The sequence below is a fragment of the Barbus barbus genome, assembly GCF_936440315.1.
Source record: "Barbus barbus genome assembly, chromosome: 5".
NCBI lineage: Eukaryota > Metazoa > Chordata > Actinopteri > Cypriniformes > Cyprinidae > Barbus > Barbus barbus.
The window spans coordinates 13049019-13071302 of NC_136733.1; the positions used below are offsets into that span (position 1 = coordinate 13049019).

General features: G+C 36.8%; 1 protein-coding gene across 1 annotated transcript in view; it reads right to left on the bottom strand.

Moving 5' to 3' along the window:
- The window catches only part of mast4 (microtubule associated serine/threonine kinase family member 4), a 122337-nt gene that overhangs the window by 42281 nt on the left and 57772 nt on the right, over positions 1–22284 (bottom strand). Inside the window, exon 4 of the mRNA XM_079417320.1 lies at positions 10769–10800. Coding sequence (XP_079273446.1) covers positions 10769–10800 — 32 coding nt within the window. The remainder of the gene's footprint in view (positions 1–10768; positions 10801–22284) is intronic.

The following is a 22284-nucleotide window of genomic DNA, read 5'->3' on the forward strand; positions in this document are numbered from 1 at the left end:
ACTACAAAGTGCTGTTCACTTAAAGAACGCAAGTTTTTGAAGGCACATAAGTCTAGATTTAGGTTAAGGGGTGCAGAGTGGTTTTGTAAGCAAACATCAATAGCTTGAATTTTATGTAAGCAGCTATTGGTAGCCAATGCAAGTTGATGAACAAAGGTGTGACACTCTTTTCGGCTCGTTAAAGTCTAATCTTGCAGCCGCATTCTGGATTAGTTGTAGAGGTTTGAACTGGCTGGAAAATTTTGTCCAACAAGAGCTTGAACAAGGAGCTATGTAGAAACTAGATATGAAGGCAAAACCAATTACACCACAAATGTGAATACAAGTCTAATGGGCTGCATTTCATGAAAAGTAAATTGTTGTCCACAGTTGGCAGGCTCATGGGAGCACACAATTGCAGATGACAGTGTACAGTGCATCAAAGACAGGAGCAGCAGGCGGTCGGGAAGTGAGGCGTAAGGACAGAACCCAGTTAAACACCTGCTGCAGTTCTTCTGAATTAGGCCAAACTCATTCATTCTGAGAAACTGGATTAGCAAAACGTATTTATCTGAAGCAAAGAGGCAATGCTTTAATGAATAACCAAAATAGCTTTAATCTTTTAGATTGTTCAAGGCTCATTGTTTGCATGTGCACGTGTTTGAGGTAATGAAGCAATCAGCTGAGGCTGCACCATTGGGATTTAACAGGTCACACTTCACTTATTACCCTCTATTTACATTCATTAATTGCTGTGTAGGATATCAGAGACTGAATCAGACCATTTTAAGATGCATCAGAACACTGAAACCTGAGGAGCTGGAATGCAGAGAGGCCTTAAGGAATAGGACGTCATAAATCTAGTTTGGAGCAAGCAAATCCCAACTAGCAAGCCTCTGTCATCAAACAGCTTACAACCTTGAGACAAACGAACACTTATTGATAATTCCAATTCAAGAAGGAGACTGTCAAATTTGTTGCAAGTAATCAAGACTGATGTTCACACGTAAACCTGTGATAGAAAATCATTAGCTACAGACTCTTTCGGGCGTGTCTCCACACATAAAAGACCGTCCAAACCAACATTCCTTCTCTAAAGAACATGCATTCGTTCTCCTTAGAACTATACAAAAACTTTCTTCTCCATATGCACATAAAATCATCCTAAAAGGACATTTTTATGTTGTACCCACATATCATGTTTTAATCAAATAATATGTATGTCTTTTTAATAAGTATTGAATAGCTCGAGCCTTAAAGATAAATATTGCATATTTAGTATGTATGAGCTTGAAAATCCATGATGTGAATGTTTCTTCCAATCAATTCTTTGTCAAATGCATCATAGTCTTATTATGAAATCATGTTCAAAAAGGTATACTTTGCCAAAGCCTGTAAAATTCGGACCATGTGACTGATAACAAGCTGATTTATGATGTGAAGAACACACCCTAGCTAAGCAAGGATAGTATCTAATTGGTCAATACGTCCAGATGGGACGGTCCATAAGCTGAGTTTAAAACCTCAGGACATCGTAAAATACACTCTCTTACCTTCTTCGCTCTCTCTCTGACTCTCGTACCCTTGTCCCTCTCACCGCGTGCATGCTGCCCTTTGAGCATGCTCTGGCCTCAGGTGCCATAATGAGAAAGAAAACAACTTAGTCTCGTTACATCATTTTATTTTATTATTTTACGTTAGTTTCTTTTCTTTCCGTGGAGTTTCGTGTTCTAATGTACGTTTGCTACAAAGTCCAGTTCCGACTGCACTCAAACGTCAAGTCAACCAAACTTCAACTCAGCCAACGCCCAAGAGACATCACTTCAAAGACTACTGAACTTCCAGCCAATCAGATACTTCGGGGAACCCCCTGTCTGCAACGAGGACACAACCCCGTTACACAGGCAAAGCAAGCAACACACCTCCAGATTCTAACAGGTTCTATTTGGTGTATTTAATATAAATTTTAGCCTCATTGAGAAACTCAAAGCGAGGGTTAAATAAGTGATTGATGGTTGTTCAGGTCTATGCAGTAGCACATATTGCTGTGAACTTGGGATTTCACATTTCCATTCTCTTAAACTCATCCTTTCCTCACTCTCTCTCTTTTTGCAACGTGTGAATGCTGTGAATGCTTGTGTTCATGTGTTAGATTAGTTTATGTCTTAGGTTTATATAAATAAAATCTGATTTATATTTTAAAAGAGAAGTATCTTGTGTTTTCTGCTCACAAGTTAATGCCTTAATCTGTCGATTTCGTTACTGTGCTATTTAATAGTGTTTTCACTATATTTGGGATTTTAATATCCAGTACAGAGTTTGTCATACGGCTCGCTCAGTGAATCGCCGTAACACTGATTCTGTTCAAATCCCTATAAAATCATAAATGATTCCCTTTGAGCTAAATTAAACTATATTAATATTAATGTAATAAAACCCCTACATTTTTTATTGGTGGAGGTTAATATTATATGTAATAACCTTACAGCTGTATCCCTTTCTTTTCCACACTGCCATCATACTGGACAATAACATACACGTGCGTTAGAAAGATACCTAAAGAAATTCTTAGAGGTCAACTTAAAGGCGTCATATATTAATATTTTTTTTTTAAATTAATTGTATATTTTGTATGTAATTTATGTTTTTCATTAAATTAAAAAAAGAGGCACTGCTATTCTTATGATATAGTAGCTGAGAAATACTGAAATAAAATAGAAATATTAGAGGAAAACCAATTTCTGCTTACAATTAAATTAGAAATGCTGCATTGGCAACTAACTGAAATAAGATAGTAGATTAAATACGGTTTAAATTGAAACACTAAATTTACTAAAACAGAAATTAAAAACAAAGTTAATAACTATTTTTTTTTAAATAATAATAAAATGACAAAAACAGCAAAATTACTAAAACTTAAAAAAAATATATATATATACAAACTAATAAATAACTAATTCTAACCACCAAAAATACCCTAGCAACCTCATATCAACACCCTATTAACAACCCACATCATAACATTGTGGGGCTAAAGGTGCCATAGAATGCATTGATACAATATTTTCAATTGATCTCTGATATCTACAAAGAAGGTATGTGGCTTAGGTAAGTGCAAAAATTCTCCAGAAACAGTTTTACATGTCCAGTTACCACCCTAGGATTTCTCCCCAGAATGAAACGGTCTGTTGTTGTCTTATTTGGAAGGGTCATGAATAATAATGCTGAGCTCTGCTCTGATTAGCTGTTTCACAGTGCGGCTCATTTCAGTAGCTCACAGGAAGGAAATACAGGGAAAATATTTCAATACATTCTCGCGCAATTATATCGTTGGGTAATTATACTGTAAATAAAATGTGGGCATCAAGGAGCCTGGGCATTGAAACAGTTTTTACTTTTACTTTCGAGATTCGCAATCGCATGTACTCTGTTTATACTATGGAGCGGCAGTACTTCCCACACATTTTACACGATCAGATGCTCGCAGTAAATCATTCGCCATCATCCTCAGTCATCTCTCCTTACTCTGTTAATGCGGTAAGTGAAATCTTATGTACTGTAACAGGCAAGAGTTAACAACAAGCTAACCATGTCCCTTTAGTGGTTCGTGTCATTTTATTAGAACACGTTATTTGCTTTCCGTGCCTTTCTGAATACAGACACCAACCCATCCCTCAACATCACACGCCCTGCACAGACTGGAACATAACATTTATTTCCATGATCTGCCATTTTCGCAGTTGTCCTCGCTTGTTTCTTCACAATACCTGCAGAACTTCTGATGGTTCGGCTGGCCTAGAACATGGGCGGGTATATGCAAATGTTGGGGGCATAACTATTAGTGATCCCGACTGTTACATAACAGTCGGTTTTATGTTCTGATTCGCCTGTTTTTCAATGGTCTTTTTATTCACGAGATTAACATAAGGAGAAGGAAACAAGGGTGTTTGAGGCTCACGGTGTGTCATTTCCATGTACAGAACTCTTATTATTCAACTATGCCAAGGTAAATTCAGTTTTCCATTCTATGGCACCTTTAAAAGAAAATGTACGTAGAACATTAGAAATGTTGCCTTGGCAAGTAAATGAAATGCAAAGTGAAATTAAATAAGTTTAAGTACTAAAATAACAAACTAATATCTATAGAAATCTTTAAAAAATAATAAGCTAAGCATTTCAGTTTCACAAGACCCTCGCTATATCCCTTAAAATTAAGGTCATTTTTGCTCTTATTTTTCACCATTTGCTAGCTACAAAAATTTTAATAATTTTATACATTTATAAAAGCTACTTTATTTGTAATAAATATTTTATTTAAAAAAAATAGATAAGGTTTAAAGTCAAAGTCAAAACATCTCAGGGCCACGGACCTGCTGCTGCCAACGCTGATGCATAAACGGGTGACTCACCTCTTATTATCATTCAGTAAACACATCTGGAGAGCATGACCTGAGTGTCCATAACCTCCCCATCCACCACTTCAACTACATCTCACTGTCGATTGAGCCCAGTCACATGACCATTGCATTGACTCACTCCCTCTCAGAAACAGACAACCGTAACAGCACATTCATCACACAATGCCCGTGCCGCCATCACAGAAGCATGCCATAAATCACAAACGCAAAAGGCCAATAAAATTCATTGACATGTTTTTTTTCTTCTAATTTGTTTCTGACAGGTTAAGACATATTGAAGATCTTTCATATACATCCAACCGAGAGAGCGTAACTGACGGAAAACGTGTACGATGACGTGTACATAAATACATTTTTTGGAAAGAACAGTGAACATAGGATGAGAGCACTGTGGAGTGTGAAAGAATGTGACAAGTCTAAAACATGTTGAAACAGGATATGAAAACCAGCAAACAAAAAAACGTTTATAATAGAATTGTTTAAAATATATTTTGTACATTTGCTACAAATCACTTCTGAACTTCAGTTACTGTGTGGGATGGATGGATATATAAAAAAAAAAATAGTATGTCATAATTAGAATAAAAAGGGGGAAGAAACACACCAAGGTGGTATGGGGTCAATCAAACAATATGTATTGTATACTGTAAAAGTAAATTCCTCATATTAATTATTTCAAACTAAAAACGTCAATTGCATAACCTGTGATGTTGTGATCTTGGATTTGCACCTTCACATATGCCAGACAGGTCAACTGACACCAGACACAGTCATCAGGGTCACCATAAAAAACGACCAACTGTCATGGTTTCTAAATATAGAAAATGAAGTCTCTGACCTATTACAAACACAAACAGCCCCAACCACCACCACCAAACAGACATATAAACATATTCCAGACCCTTCTTAAAATGTCATTATCTTGCCTCCTCCAAACTTTACTGATAAGAGTATAAAGCAATTCTATATAGGCCTAAAACTAGGGCCTGCAATCAATCTCAATAATAGAATTAATTACACAATATGTGATAAATCTGAAATGTTAATGATTTTAAATTGCATAGTTTCTTTTTATCATTAATTTATAAACCTCTAAATTACAGTGTTAAATTAATAGCCCTAATAAAGACCTTTTTGATGCAGACCAGATCTGTCCATTCTTTGGACTGGGTTGCGGTGACAGCAGGCTAAGGATGTCCTTTTCCCTGGACACTTCCTTTAGCTCATCTTGGGGGATCCCAAAGGGTTCACCTGGCCAGCCGATAGATATAATCCCTCCTGGGTCTGTCCTGGGGTCTCTTCCTTGTTGGATAGGCCTGGAATACTTCTACCGGAAGGCGTCCAGGAGCCATCCAGGCCAAACGCCCAAAGCACCTCAACAGGATCCTTTATGTCTGAGCTTCGCTGCCTGTCTCTCAGGGTCAGCCCAGACACCAGAGAGAACTCATTTCAGTCACTTGTATCCACAATCTCATTCTTTCAGTCATTACCAAGAGCTCATGACCATAGGTTGGGAACACATATCGACTGGTAAATTGAGAGCTTTGCCTTCAGGCTTTGCTCTCTTTTCACCACGACAGCCTGGTACAATGACCGCTTTACTGCTGCCACCACACCAATCCAACTGTCAATCTCATGCCCCAACCTACCCTCACTTGTGAAAAAGACCTCAAGGTACTTGAGCTTCTCTTCCTGCCCTACGAAAAATTGCAAAAAGCCCAGGTAAACACTGAAGTTCACAGCCTGATGAAGCCATCAGGATGATATAATCCACAAAAAGCATAGATGCCATCCTAAGACCCCCGAACTAGACACCTTCCATCCCTCGGCTCTGCCTTCAAGTCTATGAATATCCATCCATTTAACTATGAAGAGCCAAAAATCTAACTTGATTACAGGGCTTGGCCAGAAAACAAACGCTGCATTATATCCAACTATATTATATTAAAATTAAACTTTTTCTATCAAATAATATTTCACACAGTACATACATTCATGGACAAAAGTATTGGGACCAGCCCATTATACCAACAGGGATTTTAAAGAGATTGTTCACCCAAAAGTGCAAATTACCCCATGATTTACTCACTTTCAAGCCATCCTAGATGTATCTGACTTTCTTCTTTCAGATGAATACAATCGGAGTTACATTAAAAAATATCCGTCTCTTCCCAGCTTTGGGAGTGAATGGGGGTCAAGCACATACAACCAGAATGAAAATACACAACATGTCACAATGTGTGCTATGAACGCCTGTGGGCTCTCCAAATTTGTTCACAAGTATCTGAGTGTTTACAGACAGTAGAGAACATTGTGAGTGAAGAAAACATAACATTCAGGGAAAATGCGGGGATTGACAGACCTATACTGTAAACCCCAATGTTGTCATTAATAAAGAAATCAAGTTATCATAACTTAGCATTACTTAAATGTTTGTTTCTGTTGAAAATGTGACTTAACAATATGAGCTTACTCTTATAAAAGCATTGTTTATGTTAAATACATTAATGTAGGTGACAAACATGTTCAGTGTGCTTTAAATTGTTCTGATACTCCATGTATTGTAATTGCATTTTTTGTATGTCAGTATACATTATCGAAATTCATGTAGTGTAACCCAAATAAAGTTGTTGATGTGAAGAAAAAATTGTTTTAATGAATTTCTCTAAAACCAATTAAATAATATATATTAACTGGAAAGTTTGAGTTTAGTCTGTTTGCCTTTTAAGTTATCTGTACTTAAAAAAGTAAGTTAATTCAATGAGAATGCCACAATAGGTGAACTCAAACTGAGTTGTCAATCTCCCATTACTCAATTAAACTGAGGGAATCATTTTCCTCAAATCACTTGAGTAGTCTCGACTCATTAGGGTTTACAGTGTAGTTTTAAAGCTGTGTCTATATTTCAAAATGTAATGGATACACTATTAGATACTTTGTGAAGAGACTTTTAACCAAAGCTATGTTGACAACACTTAGGCAAGGAAAACAACAACAAGATAAATCACCAGTAAGATGTTTTGAATTTTGCAATTATTTCTCCTGGACATTAAATGAGATTAAATTGAGACTTTTGGGAAGGCAACCCAGTTTCTCATATTTTTGTAAAGACCTTAGTTCTCTTACATATACCTCCTCTAGAGTTTCAGAAGAGATATTAACAACGTCACAGGCTGTGCTCAGATACCCAAGCCTGCACTCAAATATAAGCTCAGAAAAACTTCATCTCATCTGTCTCAATCCAAAATATGAGCTATACCATCCACATACAATTTACAGCTCAATACTCTTACTTACATATTTTGGGGAAGTCGTGGCCTAATGGTTAGAGAGTCGGACTCGTAATCGAAAGGTTGCGGGTTCGAGTCCCCGGCCGGCAGGGATTGTAGGTGGGGGGAGTGAATGTACAGCGCTCTCTCCACCCTCAATACCACGATTGCTCCCCGGGCGCCGCAGCATGGCTGCCCACTGCTCCGGGTGTGTGTGTTCACGGTGTGTGTGTGTGTGTGTGTGTGTGTGTGCGCATTTGTTCACTACTCACTGCTGTGTGTGTGCACTTGGATGGGTTAAACGCAGAGCACCAATTTCGAGTATGGGTCACCATACTTGACAATACGTCACGACTTTACCTTTACTTTACGCCAGTCAACAATTTCATTTATTTATTTTTTTATTCATATATATATTTTTTTTTTAATTTTTATATATTGATAATGCTTCTCCTAAAAATTCTAGGGAACTTGTTTGAAAATCCAAAACAATGGCTAGGGTGTAGAGATTGGTTTATTTGAACTGTCAGAAATATAAGTTTGTCCTGTTACCCAAGACTCCCTCATAGAAATCAGACATCAGGTTTAATTACTAAAAATGCAATGGATGAGTATGCATCCTATAATGAGAAACACAAAACAAAGCTTTAGTTCATATTATAAAACTCTTCAAAGATGAAAAATGAAAATTCTGTCATTTTCACGCCTTCAAGTCAATCCAAACATGTGACACCCATGAACGTCAAATATTCACTTCAGTTTACAGAGACATTACAGTTTAATAATCATTCTAGGCCATATGTGACCCTGGACCACAAAAACAGTCTTAAGTCGCTGGGGTATATTTGTAGCAATAGACAAAAATACATTGTATGGGTCAAAATTATCAATGTTTCTTTAATGCCAAAAATCATTAGGATATTAAGTAAAGATATTTTGTAAATATCCTACCGTAAATATATCAAAACTTAATTTTTGATTAGTAATATGCATTGCTAAGAGCTTTATTTGGACAACTTTAAAGGCGATTTTCTCAATATTTAGATTTTTCTGCACCTTCAGATTCCAGATTTTCAAATAGTTGTATCTCAGCCAAATATTGTCCTATCCTAACAAATTTATTCAGGTTTCAGATGATGCATCTGCATTGAAATCTCAATTTAAAAAAAAATTGACCCTTATGACTGCTTTTGTTGTCCAGGTTCACATATTATGATTTCAATTTCAAGTAACTATGAAGTCCTACCATAAATGTTGCAATATGTAGATGACAGTTTACGGAGGGCCCAGTTCAGATGACAGTCAAAGATCTTATATTTCAAATTTCTGGTCACTGCCAAAGTTCAAGACAGCTGTGTGATGACTCAGCCTATATGCAAGAGATTGCCTGGAAGCCTTGAGCTCAACATGACGGAGTAAACAAAACTCAGTGGTATCTACAGGTATTCCATTACCATTCTATAATCATAATCAGCTGCACTTTTTAAAAAAGGTTATATTTCATATTATTTGTATGCAAATGTGCAACTCCAAAAATAAACAAAATAAAGAAAAATATGAATGCAAGCCATGCTTTAACAAGCAAATGCTTTTATGTGGATGTAAGGACAACAAAAGAACTGTTTACTCATCAACTTGCATAAAGAAGCTCGACATGGGAAGTAATTGGGAAGGTAATTTACATAAAACAGTGTTATTTTCAGAACTGTAGCTAACTAGGCACGTTTCACATCTTTGTCTCTCAAAATCTTCAAAGCAAAAAAAAAAAAAAAAAAAACATGATCAAGAGAAAAATTTATTTTAATAATGAAATCTAGTAATTCACTGTAAAACAAAGCCTGTAAGAATGTATTGCACTAATGATAAACAGATCCTGAGCTAGATCACAGATGATGTCATTTTTAATTTTCCAGCAATTAAAAGGAGGCTGTGATTGATAAAAGTCCTACACTGCCTCAAAGTCTTAGGTCACTCCTACATTTTCCAACACACTCATTTAAAAGTTTCTTTTTGGAAAGATGCATTTTCAGTGTTTCAATGGCTGGATGATGAGTAAACAAAAGCACACAACAGTATAACCCACTAAACGGATCAGAAGTCAATCTCTCACAGCCATCTTAATGGTGCCTACCCTACGGAAGCCCATTTCCACCACAGAATTAAAAATAAATAAATACATTCATACATAAATAAATTACTTGTGACTTTTTATCTCAGAATTTGAAAAAAAGTTCTTCTCAGAAGTACAAGTTTATATCTTACAATTCTGAGATATTATAGGTGATGTCAAAAATTTGAGGTGATATGCTCACTTTTTCATAAAAGCATGAAATGTGGTACAATTGTAAAGGTTAGTGCCATGAACATTTTCAGAAATGGAGCCATAGCAAAAAACACCTTGTGGTTGCCATGGCGACCATTTTACTTTCCGCCAAAACCAAATTATGTATTTTGTGCCATATCTCCTGAACCAAACATGATAACACAGAAAAGGTCATGTCCACCCCTATGTTTTGATGGCCAAGGATTACAATGATACCATATACAGCAACATAAACTGTTCAGGTGAAGGGTTAATGGTGAAATCAGCAATGTGAGAAGGAAATAACAGTATCTGAGCATCACAGTATCACAGCATTTACAATAGTCCATATTATTGCAATTAAAACTGTGTCTCCATGACATGCCAGCGGCAACAACTATACTACAGCAAGAATAAAAGCTATGCCTTCTTTCATTGCATAAAATGGTCGCCATGGCAACCACAAGGCGTTTTTGCGATGGCTTCATTTCTGAAAATGTTTAGGGCCACAAACTATACAAGTGTACCAAGTTTTATGCTTTCATGAAAAAGTGAACATTGTTTTCACATATCACCTGGACTAAGAATATACCTGTGTAATTGCAATTAATTTAATTGTTAGATTAAAAAGTAACAATTGTTTTCAATTCCGTTGTGGAAACAGGCTTCCATTCTACCCTGACTTCTGTTCTGTAGATGATAAAACATCTTAAAAAATGTTATGCTGAGGATGCAGGTTTATGTCTAGGCTCAATTGTGTGTTGTGTTAAATTTAAGACAATTAAAGTAGATTTACTCACAAACTTCCTCGTCTGGGAAGGCTGAGCTCTTTCTGTAAAAAAGGACAAAAAAGAACAACGTTCATGACCGAGTAGATTAAAACACACACAAAATACGCACGTACAAATACACATACACACCCCATTTATAATATTAAGAAACATTTCATGCTTAAAGGTAATGCGAGTAATAATTTGAATGCTAAAATCATAACTCCTGTCCAAGCTGGATGTGCAACTTGTGCACCCTGACAGCCAATTACCAGCTGTCTTTGCTTAGTCATTCACCGTCAGTGCACGCTAACAGGTGACCCAGATTTTAACGGTAACCCCAGTGGTGCCAGCGGTGACCTAGATTTCCGGCTCTCTAGATCCATTCAGTCCCAAAGACAACATGAATATTTAACCCCTGCACTCACGCAGCCCTCAGCTCTGGCTGTATGTGAAACTCAAACATTTGTAAGAGTAGTTCTGAATACAATATACTTTCCAAACGTTTGGGGTCAGTAAGGTAAAGTTGGGGTTCTCTTATACTGACCAAGGCTGCATTTATTTGATCAAAAATATAGTATGTTAAGGCATTTTTTCAAGGGAGCTCAAGAACACATGTATCATTATCATCTTGTTTTCTTTATTATGTCATAGAAAAATCCATAAAGCAGCATTTAATTGAAACTGAAATCATCATTATAAATGTACCGTTACCTTTGATCAATTTAATGCTGACTCAATATAATTGTATTAATTTCTTTCAAAACTTCAAACAACAACATATATGACATAACATGACTTACTAACTTTAAGCAGTAGTGTTTACCTAATCACAGGAATGGATTTGCTCTGTGTTACTGTGGAACCATAAATTCGCATATCCATAATAGCTGAAACATTAAATTGAATAATCCATTTTAGATTATTGGTTATTTCTCAGTTACGCATGGTTATTTCTCAAAACCTTCACCAAAGGGAAGTATACCTTTTATAAAGAAACATATTCCTAACCTTATTTTTTTTTTATTAATTGATGGTTAGACTTGTATAAATTGAAATTAATACAATACAGACTATACCACATTCCCATTTCAGCAACTGCAGAAGATCCAGTTATGATTCCTCAATAAGCATGTGCAATTGTCACAGAAGACCACAAGAGGGCATTTGAGCTGATTCAATAATACGATTTGAGACCTTTTTACATAAAGGAACAGCTGATGTTATTATGTTATTCTAGGCTCTAATATAATATGGTCCACATTTCTGTATATGACCAGAGGAAAAAAACAGATGGGAAAAGAAATTTACAGTAGTTCCAGTCACAACATTAACACACAAGTGTCTTGAATAAACCCAGTAATTAGGTAACTTTCATACAGTGGTTATGATTATATTTTTAATCAGCAATTTGTCATTTATACTGCTTTTTTCTTTTTAATTAACTCTCTCGTCTCTTTTCCTACATCATACTCATTAACAGAAAAAGATTTCATGCGTTCAGCATAAAATCCATATATTCCAGCAGGGCTACTGTTTCCAAAAATGGGATCATGTCACATTTCCAGCAGCAGCTAGTTCTGAACTTCTGATGTGCGACTGTGACTTCAAGCTCTGCCGTATTGTGCTGCAGCACCCTGAGAAACCGTAGCCTCACGCTACTCAAAAATAATGAATGAAAAGGAGCGTTGGAGCTGCTGCAGAGCACAGCAGGGAACAGCAGTGAAATGGTGCGACTCTAGCAGGGTTTGCCCATGAATTCAACGCAGGGCAGGCTCACCCACGGCTCAACATGAATATATGCATTACCATTCACTCTCAAAGCTAGGAAAGATGTGCCTGTGGAAAGTCGGGAATGATTGAATTATATTTCCATCATGTTTCAGTGGAATTCCTAAAAAAAAAAAAGAAAGTTAGAGAGGATTAAAAAAAATTAACATTGTGAAGACGTGGAAAAGATCCATACTGCATAACATGCATAAAGTCCATTTACGACATGATATCTGGCATTACAAGATATTTAACATGAATATTACAGTCTTATAATTTTATTTTAATGCACTTTTTATTTCAACATTACATTTTTTTTTCTTTGAAAGGTTTCTTATGCCGCCCAAGGCTACTTTTACTTAATCAAAAATGTAGTAAAAACAATATTACAATAACTTATCTATTTTAGCGTATTTTAAAATGTTAAATTTATTCCTGTGATGGCAAGGCTGCTATTTTTTAATTATTCCAGTGACATGATCTTTCAGACAACAGTCTAATATGCTGATTTGTTACTTAAAAAACATTTTTGTTACAGTTGTGCTGCTTTATATTTTTGTGGAAACCGTCGCAAAGCTACGTATCTATTTTATAATATTTTATAAGTCTTTACTGTCACTTTTGATTAATGAGTCATTGCCGAATAAAAGTATTAATATATTCAAATAAATTATTTTGAAGATGAGACCAAATATTTCTCTCTTATGTTTTTAGATACAGATGTAGATCATCCTTTGTCTTTTAACTATGAATAAATTAAATATGAGATCAGGTCGTGGTGCCTTTAAACATAATGTTTCAGGTATTGACAGACAGCCAAGATCAAACAATCCCTGGGCGTTTGAAGACATCTACCTTCAGTAATTTCAATGACGGCAAGTAATTCCAATGCAAAACTACAATCCAAAGTTGGAAAAGCAGCCCAGTAACACAGCTCCTCTTATCTGACAAAACAGAAGAAAAAAAACGGTAAAACATCTGTCTACTGCCTTCAACATCTCTGCATTTTTGCATGTCCAGACCAAGACAAGAAACTTCCTAATGTTCCAGCTACTTCACAGCTTTAGTGCTGTTTTAAAGACCTTGCCATGATAGCATATTAATAATTCCCTTTGAATTTGCTGCATTTCTGCACTCTCAAGATCAAAAGTGTGCAGTGTGAAATGCTGACTTGCATCTGTAAGGGCTTCCACTCTCATTCTTCCCACATTTTTTTTCCTCCCCAAAATTGAAAAGTGAGGGAAAAGTTTAACCGGATCTACAATCTGTTATTTGCCAAATTGAAAGACACCAAAAGAAAGACAGACACAAAGAAAGAAAGACACGAAAAGACACAAAGAAAGAAAGAAAAAGAAAGAAAGAAAGAAAGATAGACAAAGAAAGAAACACATGAAAAGACAAAGAAAGCAAAAGAAAGAAAGAAAGAAACAAAGAAAGAAAGAAAGACAAACAGACACGAAAGAAAGAAAGAAAGAAAGAAAGAAAGAAAGAAAGAAAGAAAGAAAGAAAGAAAGAAAGAAAGACAGAGACAGACAGAAAGAAAGAAAGAAAGAAAGAAAGAAAGACACAAAGAAAGAAATGCATGAAAAAAGAAAGACAAAGAAAGAAAGACACAAAAAGACACAAAGAAAGAAAGAAAAAGAAACACGAAAGAAAAAGAAATACACGAAAGAAAAATAAAGATAAACACATACCAAAAAAAAGAAGAGAAAGAAAGAAAGAAAGACACAGAAAGAAAGAAAGAAAGACACAGAAAGAAAGAAAGAAAGAAAAAGAAAGAAAGGACGACAAACACAGAAAGAACGACAGAGACAGACGAAAGAAAGAAAGAAAGAAAGATAGACAACAAAGAAAGAAAGACACAAAGAAAGAAAGAAAAAGAAATACACGAAAGAAAAATAAAGATAAACATACCAAAAAAAAAAGAAAAGAAAGACAGACAGAAAGAAAGATGACCAAGCAAAAGAAAACCACAGAGGTAGTGGAGTGCACATTGTTCCTCCAGTAAAAAGGAAGAACTCAGCATTCAGCTGGAGTTTGTATTGGTCAGACAGAAGGTCAGTCAGTGGTCAGGGTACAAGGGCTGGGAAGTGCTATGGAGGTCAATCCAGCTAATAATGTGGTCATGGCACTCAGAGATCCCTCAGGGCCACAGACCAGTGTTTTCATCATCTGTAAAGGTCAGCTGATATGACAGGCTGAAGGAACGTGCCTAGCTTCCCTACACACCATCATATCTGTTACCCTGCAATATTTCGTCCTTTTGTCTGAGCATTTTGATTCACAATTATTCTACACTGGGAAGGTCTGCACTATATGGCATTTCTAGAAGAATATAGAGAATGCAGTAAAATAGAGCAAGGTGAGAGTGACAACTATGCCAAAAAGCTTGCTCCTTTTCATTAATGTTTTAGTGGCCTGTTTACAGAGACAGCCACACAGCCCCCCAACCCCCACCCCACACACACAAGATTATGCCACTCCTCATATGATCATCTAACACACTTTAACAGTTTAGGTTCTTCTGTTCAGTGCATATAAATACTATAGAGACGTTAACTGCTGCATCTACTCAACCTAAATCCAATAAATGAACAACATTCAAAATTTATCCTGACAAACTTTCCCTTTTCTAATTAAAAAATACACTTTGGGTTGTATAAAATGATCAGAATATTCATGAATTTCATTCATATTTTATTCATTCATGCTTCTATTCAAATTACCTTTCTGTTTGCTTCCTCTAATAAAAAATAAAAAAAATCTAAAAATGCATGCATAATGGTTATAAAAGAAATATGAACAACCAAATGTTGTTTATCCAGCATAAAATAATGATAAATAGTAATATGCCGCTATAAACACTACATTCATCTGCAGAGATATCGGATTACCTTCAGTAACTTCAATGACAGCAAGTAATTCTAATGCAAAACTACAATCTAAAGTTGGCAAAGCAGCCCAGTAACACAGCTCCTCTTATCTGACAAAACAGAAAAAAAAAAAAAGAAAAAAAAAAAAATTGTAAACTCTAAATCTAAATCTCTCTACTGTCTTAAACATCTCTGCTTTTTTGCATGTAAAAAAAAATGCAAAAATTTGCAAACAAAAGTCATCTTTGTCGAGCACCAAGCAGAGAAAATGTGCATTTGTTTGATGTGGGTCATTTACCTTGACAAGCTTTTTCTGATTTGGAGCTCATTTGAAGTTTGAACTTTCCATTACTTGTTTTCTTTCAGCGGCACCTCTGAAGGTGAAATCCACCTCAGTGTCACAATCTAATTTCAACACTTCTAAAGTCCAGCTCTAATTATGTCAGTCAATCAGACCCACTTTTGCTATTTCTCCACTTACTTTATGAATGCTCTTTCAATCTCTCCACAAAGTCCATCTCCACTTACCTTCTGCAATCCCTACCCCTCCCTCTCCAACAGTCTAAGAAGCGTATGTGAAGAAGTGTGTATTTACTGGCCAAGAGTCAGACTCCCACTGCTAGATTAACACTGTGTCAACCGTGCAGATAGGCAGCATATGGCATGCAGCGCATACAAATTTAACTTAGATGTGCTGATAACTTCCAGAAGAGCTGAACACACACTGTGCTGGACTGGTGGGCTTTTGATGTTGCCATGAATATAGAAAGAACTCAAAACTACACAACATATCAGAATAAACATGCTGTTGTTACAGTATTAGTATTTTAGTTGAATCCAGTATCAACAGTGTTTTTATTAAATATGCCTTGTTTTTATTAAGTAATAATGAACCAACATTATATTATATAAAAAGCAATTTTCTGAAAGCACCACAAGGCCAATGCTTTACTTCTATAGTCCACAAATTACAAATAAAATATTACCTTCAACTTTAAAAGCCCGTGTTTGTTCCCCAGAATTCTTAATAAATGCACAGCACACAGTATAGTGTCCAGTGCATAAATACAAAAAGCCAGACAGTTAACGTGTGAATCATGCACATTAATAGTGTGGGAAATGAGAAATGACTGATGTGTCCATATGGGCACAAATATCTCTCATTAGACATTATCAATCATGCTTATTGAATTACGATACATCGTCATATCATACACAAAGCACTCCTCTCTTTGTCAGCCTTTGTGAATGTGACTAAGACGTCTCACTATACACATAAATCAAATATGACAGTAAATCATTCATAAAACAAACATTACAAACGTATTAAGTGTATATTAAGCACAGGATATTAAGTGATTTTTTCATAAATATATTTTAATTGTCTAGACCTTACACACAGATTACTTTTTAAAAAACACAATCCATATTCCTCAAGACTGACAAATAATTACTTCCATGCAAAAAACAAAAAAAACAATTACATTTGCAAATTTTTTTGGTATTAGATCAAGTCTAAATGTGAAGCGAAGCTTAATGAAACTAAACAAATGCAGGGAGATGACCCCATGAGACTTCTGAACGCACACATTCACTGCAACTGTAATTACAAAGCTAATATAGCACCACTACTGTCTATTCATTCTAATTACCTGCCAGAATCTAGCGCCCATTTCAATGTTCTGCTGACAAAAATATCCTCGGTGGAACCAGCCGATCTTATAGGGTATAGAAGACCCATGTTTATTTGCTAAACAATGTTTTATTATTTTTGAATTGCATTACTGAATCTAATGTGATAACAGGCAGAACATTTGGGCGGCAGTGAGAACATTCTATCAGTGCTTTGGAAAGTGAAAGATCTTTTTAGAATGGCTTGCTGTTTAACCTGAGACTGTAACATTTCCATTTAACATTCTTCCTGACAATTCACACCAACACAATTAGCAAAACAGATCACTGATGAAAGGTAAATTGTATTTACACCAAAACATTTAACCCTTATAAATAACCCTTTTTATATGAGGGTTACAATTTTATGAAAATTTTTCAAAGCTTTATTTGAACATCGAGGTTTTTGAACATTTCCAGCACACTTTACCAATACCGTGATAGCATGATAAGAAATTCTTTATACCGTTTCCTCTCTAGAAGGATGACAGAATAAAAGGCATAAGAAATACAAATGGATGAATGAATAAACAAATGAGTTCAAATGAATAACAATAAATAAACAATAGCAAAAAAAAGGAATGAATGAAAAATACAAGAATGAGTGAATGAATTAAATACAATGAACGAATGAATGTAAAAAAAAAAATACAAAAAAGAGTGAATGAATAAAACAAATACAAGAATGAGCAAATTAATTAAAAAAAACCAAGAATGAGCTAATTAAAACAATGCAATGAGTGAATGAATTAAAAACAAAAATGAATGAATGAGTGAATTATCTAACTGCGCGGAAAACACCTTGGTCTGCTGCTCTATTGTTGGACAAATACATATCATTTTAGGATTCTTTGAGTTCACAGAAATGCACGGTTACAATTAAAAGTTTTTATGGCAAACATGGAATTGTGGTGTGTGAACAAGCCTTTAGATTTAAACTCCAACATAATTATACTCAACTGAAAGCTCTCACAAAACACAATTAGAAGTGACGCTGTGTGTTTAGTGGGTCTCAGAACAACTGCCCTGCATGCTGCAGCCACCTTGATGTAATTGACAAAGCAGCTAATTGACTCAACCTTCTCACTGACATCAACCTGTCTAAATTTAGCCATGTAACACTCGATTTCTCTGCTGTACTGACAAGAGCACTGACATGCATTTGACTGACAAATGAAAACACTGTCCCACATGAAATCATACAGCAGAACTCTGAGTCCTCAGGGAAAATGATCTTTTGGTTTTAAAATCGCCAGCTGTGGTGATGTCCACAGCACGCAGAGTTTAGAAACAAGTGTCCTTTCCCATGCCTAAACAAAGAAAAGACTATAAGAGTCTCTTAATGTCATCATTTCACAAAGAGATTAACCGCCAATGGATGGATGACTAATTAGTCCTTATAAACTCACACAGCAGTTACTCCAAATATAATGTCTTGAAGGGATTGATCATACAAAGAAGGAAATTCCATCATTTATTCGCCCTCATGTCGTTCCAAAACCATGTGACTATTTAATGTGTGAAAGACAAAAGATGATATTTTCAGAAATGTTTGTTTTTTACCTGCATTTTTTTATCATCTTCTTTTGTGTTCTGCAGCAGAAAGTCATATTGGTTTGGAATACATTAGTGGCAAAGGTGTACAATAATGAATACAAAAAAGCAGAAGCAGAAACTTTTCAAAATCGTGAATGCCTAAGATAATTTTTCAATTGCCAATAATAAACAAATTACACACTAGAATGGAAAAGTCAAATTAATAGTTTAATTCATTCATTAAAAACATTAATTAAAACTGCTATTAATCCAGCCTAAATACAATATTCAAAATAATAAATAATGCTAAAATAAATAAATAAAATCTAAAAATAGAGTGAAAATAAAATAGAATTTACTAAAATGCTGTCAAACATCGCCACAAAGTGCTCTGTCAGAAACGTCATTGTTTTATTACAATTCCCAAGAATTTAACAGTCTAACAAAGACGGATTCCTTTAAAAAGATAATATTGTTGTGTTCTATCAGTTTTGTAAAGTTGAAGATCTTGTTTAAAAAGAAACTGACAAGTTCTGAAGGTGTAAACTATGTACAGAGACACAGAAACCAGTACCTATATTTGCACTTTGCAGTCTTTTCAGTGACAACACTCACATTTTCTGTCTTCCAGTTCAGCATTTGGATGTTTCAGCATGCGAAGACACAGACTCTATTCTGTAATTCATCCCACATCCAAGTGTTCACATAAAAGCTTCAAAAACAAGGAAGCGGCAAACACCCACGCCCCGCATCGCTCTATATTCCCTACCTGTAGCCCGCGTCTCCTCAGAATGCTGGACTCATCCATGGCAGAGAGGCAGAGCGCATACGCTCTCATTCGCACTCTCTCGCTGTGTGCGCGCGTCTCACTGCTACTTAGCCATACTGCACCGCGCTGCCTCTCGCACTCCTGCGATCCTACAGGCACGCTCCATCTGATCCGAGCAGCTGCTAAAGATTTACATCAGAACTTATCTGATTGGAGGGGGCCGGTCAGCTGACATGTCGCTGTTTCGCTCTCTTTGAACTTCAGGACAATGTGCGAGCATGTACGTGTTTGAAGAGAACCGAGGATGTGAGCATGTGAAAGAGAGAAAGCTTGTGAATGCGTGTTTGATGGAAGAGCAAGAGAGATATGGAATGCAGGAGGGGCGAGAGAGGAGTAGAGAGGTAGGGGGGTGAAGACCGGCAGCTTAAAATCAGTGTAAAATCTCATGAGGGCCACCTATTCATTCCCTCCCAAATAGGCACGATCTGTGGCACCCGGAGTGACCGCTTGCAAGGAAACAAGAGACAGGAAATCCTGTTGTGCATTGTTTTGCCCTCACTAAACAATGCAGCTGTCATCCTGTGTGTGCGTCCACATTCGGTCAATGATGTTAGCGAGCTGATGTTGAGTGGTATTGAGTTCCTATTTGTCTTTCAACTGAAGCTGTAGATAAGGAGTCAGGAGTGAAGGTCAGAAGGCTTGGCGGTCACGGCCAGGGAGAACTGGGCAGAAATATGGAAGGACCGCACAATGAGAGCACAAGGGTAGACGGGGCATCCTGTAACGGCTAGTTTGCAAGCACTTCCTTCATTATTGTGATGAGCCATAGCTAACAGGAAGAGTTTTCCTTCCTTTCCAACATAAACAAACTTGAACAATAAAACCTTTTCTATCAGATTCTTCATTTTAAACCAGCTTTACTACTGCAATTAACATGCAGACAATGTCTTTGGTCATTCTGTTGCCTTTCACATGTTTTTTTCGGTGTCTTACGCAATGAGCTCTAGGCTTTTGGCAAACTGGCAAATGCATGCAAAAGTTTTTGAACACAAGACTGCATCAATGCGTGACCGCCGCCCCCCAAGAAACATATTAGATCAGGGCCAGGTAAACCAGGAACGGGTATTGCCCGAATTCTGGAAATGTCGGGACGTTTTGTAAATTTGAATAAAATGAAAACTAAAAGAATTTCAAATCACATGAGCCAATATTTTATTCATAATAGAACAGAACAAATGTTTTAACTGAGAAATCTTTTAATTTTATGCACAAAATGAGCTCTTTTCAAATTTGATGCCTGCTACAGGTCTCAAAATAGTTGGAACGGGGGCATGTTTTCCATGGTGTAGCAAAGATCTGGACTGCAGGCCAATTCAGCACCTGGACTCTTCTACTACGAAGCCATGCTGTTGTAATAGCTGGCGTTTGTGGTTTTGCATTGTCCTGCTGAAATACACTTCGTCTAGAGGGGAGCATATGTTGCTCTAAAACCTTTATATACCTTTCAGTATTCATATTGCCTTCCAAAACGTGCAAGCTACCCATACCATCAGAGATGCTGGCTTTTGAGCTGAACGCTGATGACACGCTGGAAGGTCTCCCTCCTCTTTAGCCCAGAGGACACTGCTTCCGTGATTTCCAACAAGAATCAGAATGAGCTTTATTGGCCAAGTATGTTTACACATACAAGGAATTTGTTGTAGTGACAGAAGCTCCACAGTGCAACAGAAAGACTGCAACAGGACAGGACACAGATAATATAAGAACAACAACAACAAATAACCAAATAGGCAATGTACAAAGCAGCAAAAACACAATATCTAATATAGACAACTATGTATGTACAGGTCAAGTATGCGCAAATTAGAAATGAGAAAATAAAAATAAAATTAGTGAGTGTGGTGAATGGATAGTGTATTATAGTTGTGTGTCCCACGTTTATTGTTGAGTGTTCATGAGATGGATTGCCTGAGGGAAGAAACTGTTCCTGTGTCTGGTCGTTCTGGTGCACAGAGCTCTGTAGCGTCGACCAGACGGTAGCAGTTCAAAGAGGGAGTGTGCTGGGTGTGAGGGGTCCAGAGTGATTTTACCGGCCCTTTTGCTCACTCTGGATAAGTACAGCTCTTGGAGAGTGGGGAGGGTTGTACCAATGATTCGCTAAGCAGTCCGGACTACGCTCTGTAGTCTTCTGAGGTCAGATTTGGTAGCTGAGCTGAACCAGACAGTTATAGAAGTGCAGAGGATGGATTCAATGATGGCGGAGTAGAACTGTTTCAGCAGCTCCTGTGGCAGGTTGAACTTCCTCAGCTGGCGAAGAAAGTACAACCTCTGCTGGGCCTTCCTGACAACGGAGTCTATGTGAATATCCCACTTCAGGTCCTGGGAGATGGTGGTGCCCAGGAATCTGAATGACTCTACTGCAGTCACAGTGCTGTTCATGATGGTGAGTGGGGAGAGAGCAGGGGGGTTTCTCCTGAAGTCAACTATCATCTCCACAATTTTGAGCGTGTTAAGCTCTAGGTTGTTAAGACTGCAGCAGACAGCCAGCTCCTTAACCTCCTGTCTGTAAGCAGACTCATCACCGTCCTGGATGAGGCCGATCAGTGTGGTGTCGTCTGCAAACTTCAGGAGCTTGACAGAGGGGTCTTTAGATGTGCAGTCGTTGGTGTAGAGGGAGAAGAGCAGTGGGGAGAACACAGCATATTTTTTTTTAGCTTGTTAAAATGGCCACTTTTACGGTATGAGCCAAAACGCTCTGATTTTGAGTATGTTGCTTTAAATGCAAATGAGCTGCTGGGTTTCAGAGTTTGCCAGAGTTTCAAGAGCTCAAGCTCTGGCATTAGCAGTGCTAGCCTTTGCAAATAAACATACCACTATTAGTACAAGCCTGTTTTCTTTACAGAAAACATACCCTGTTTTAAAGTCAG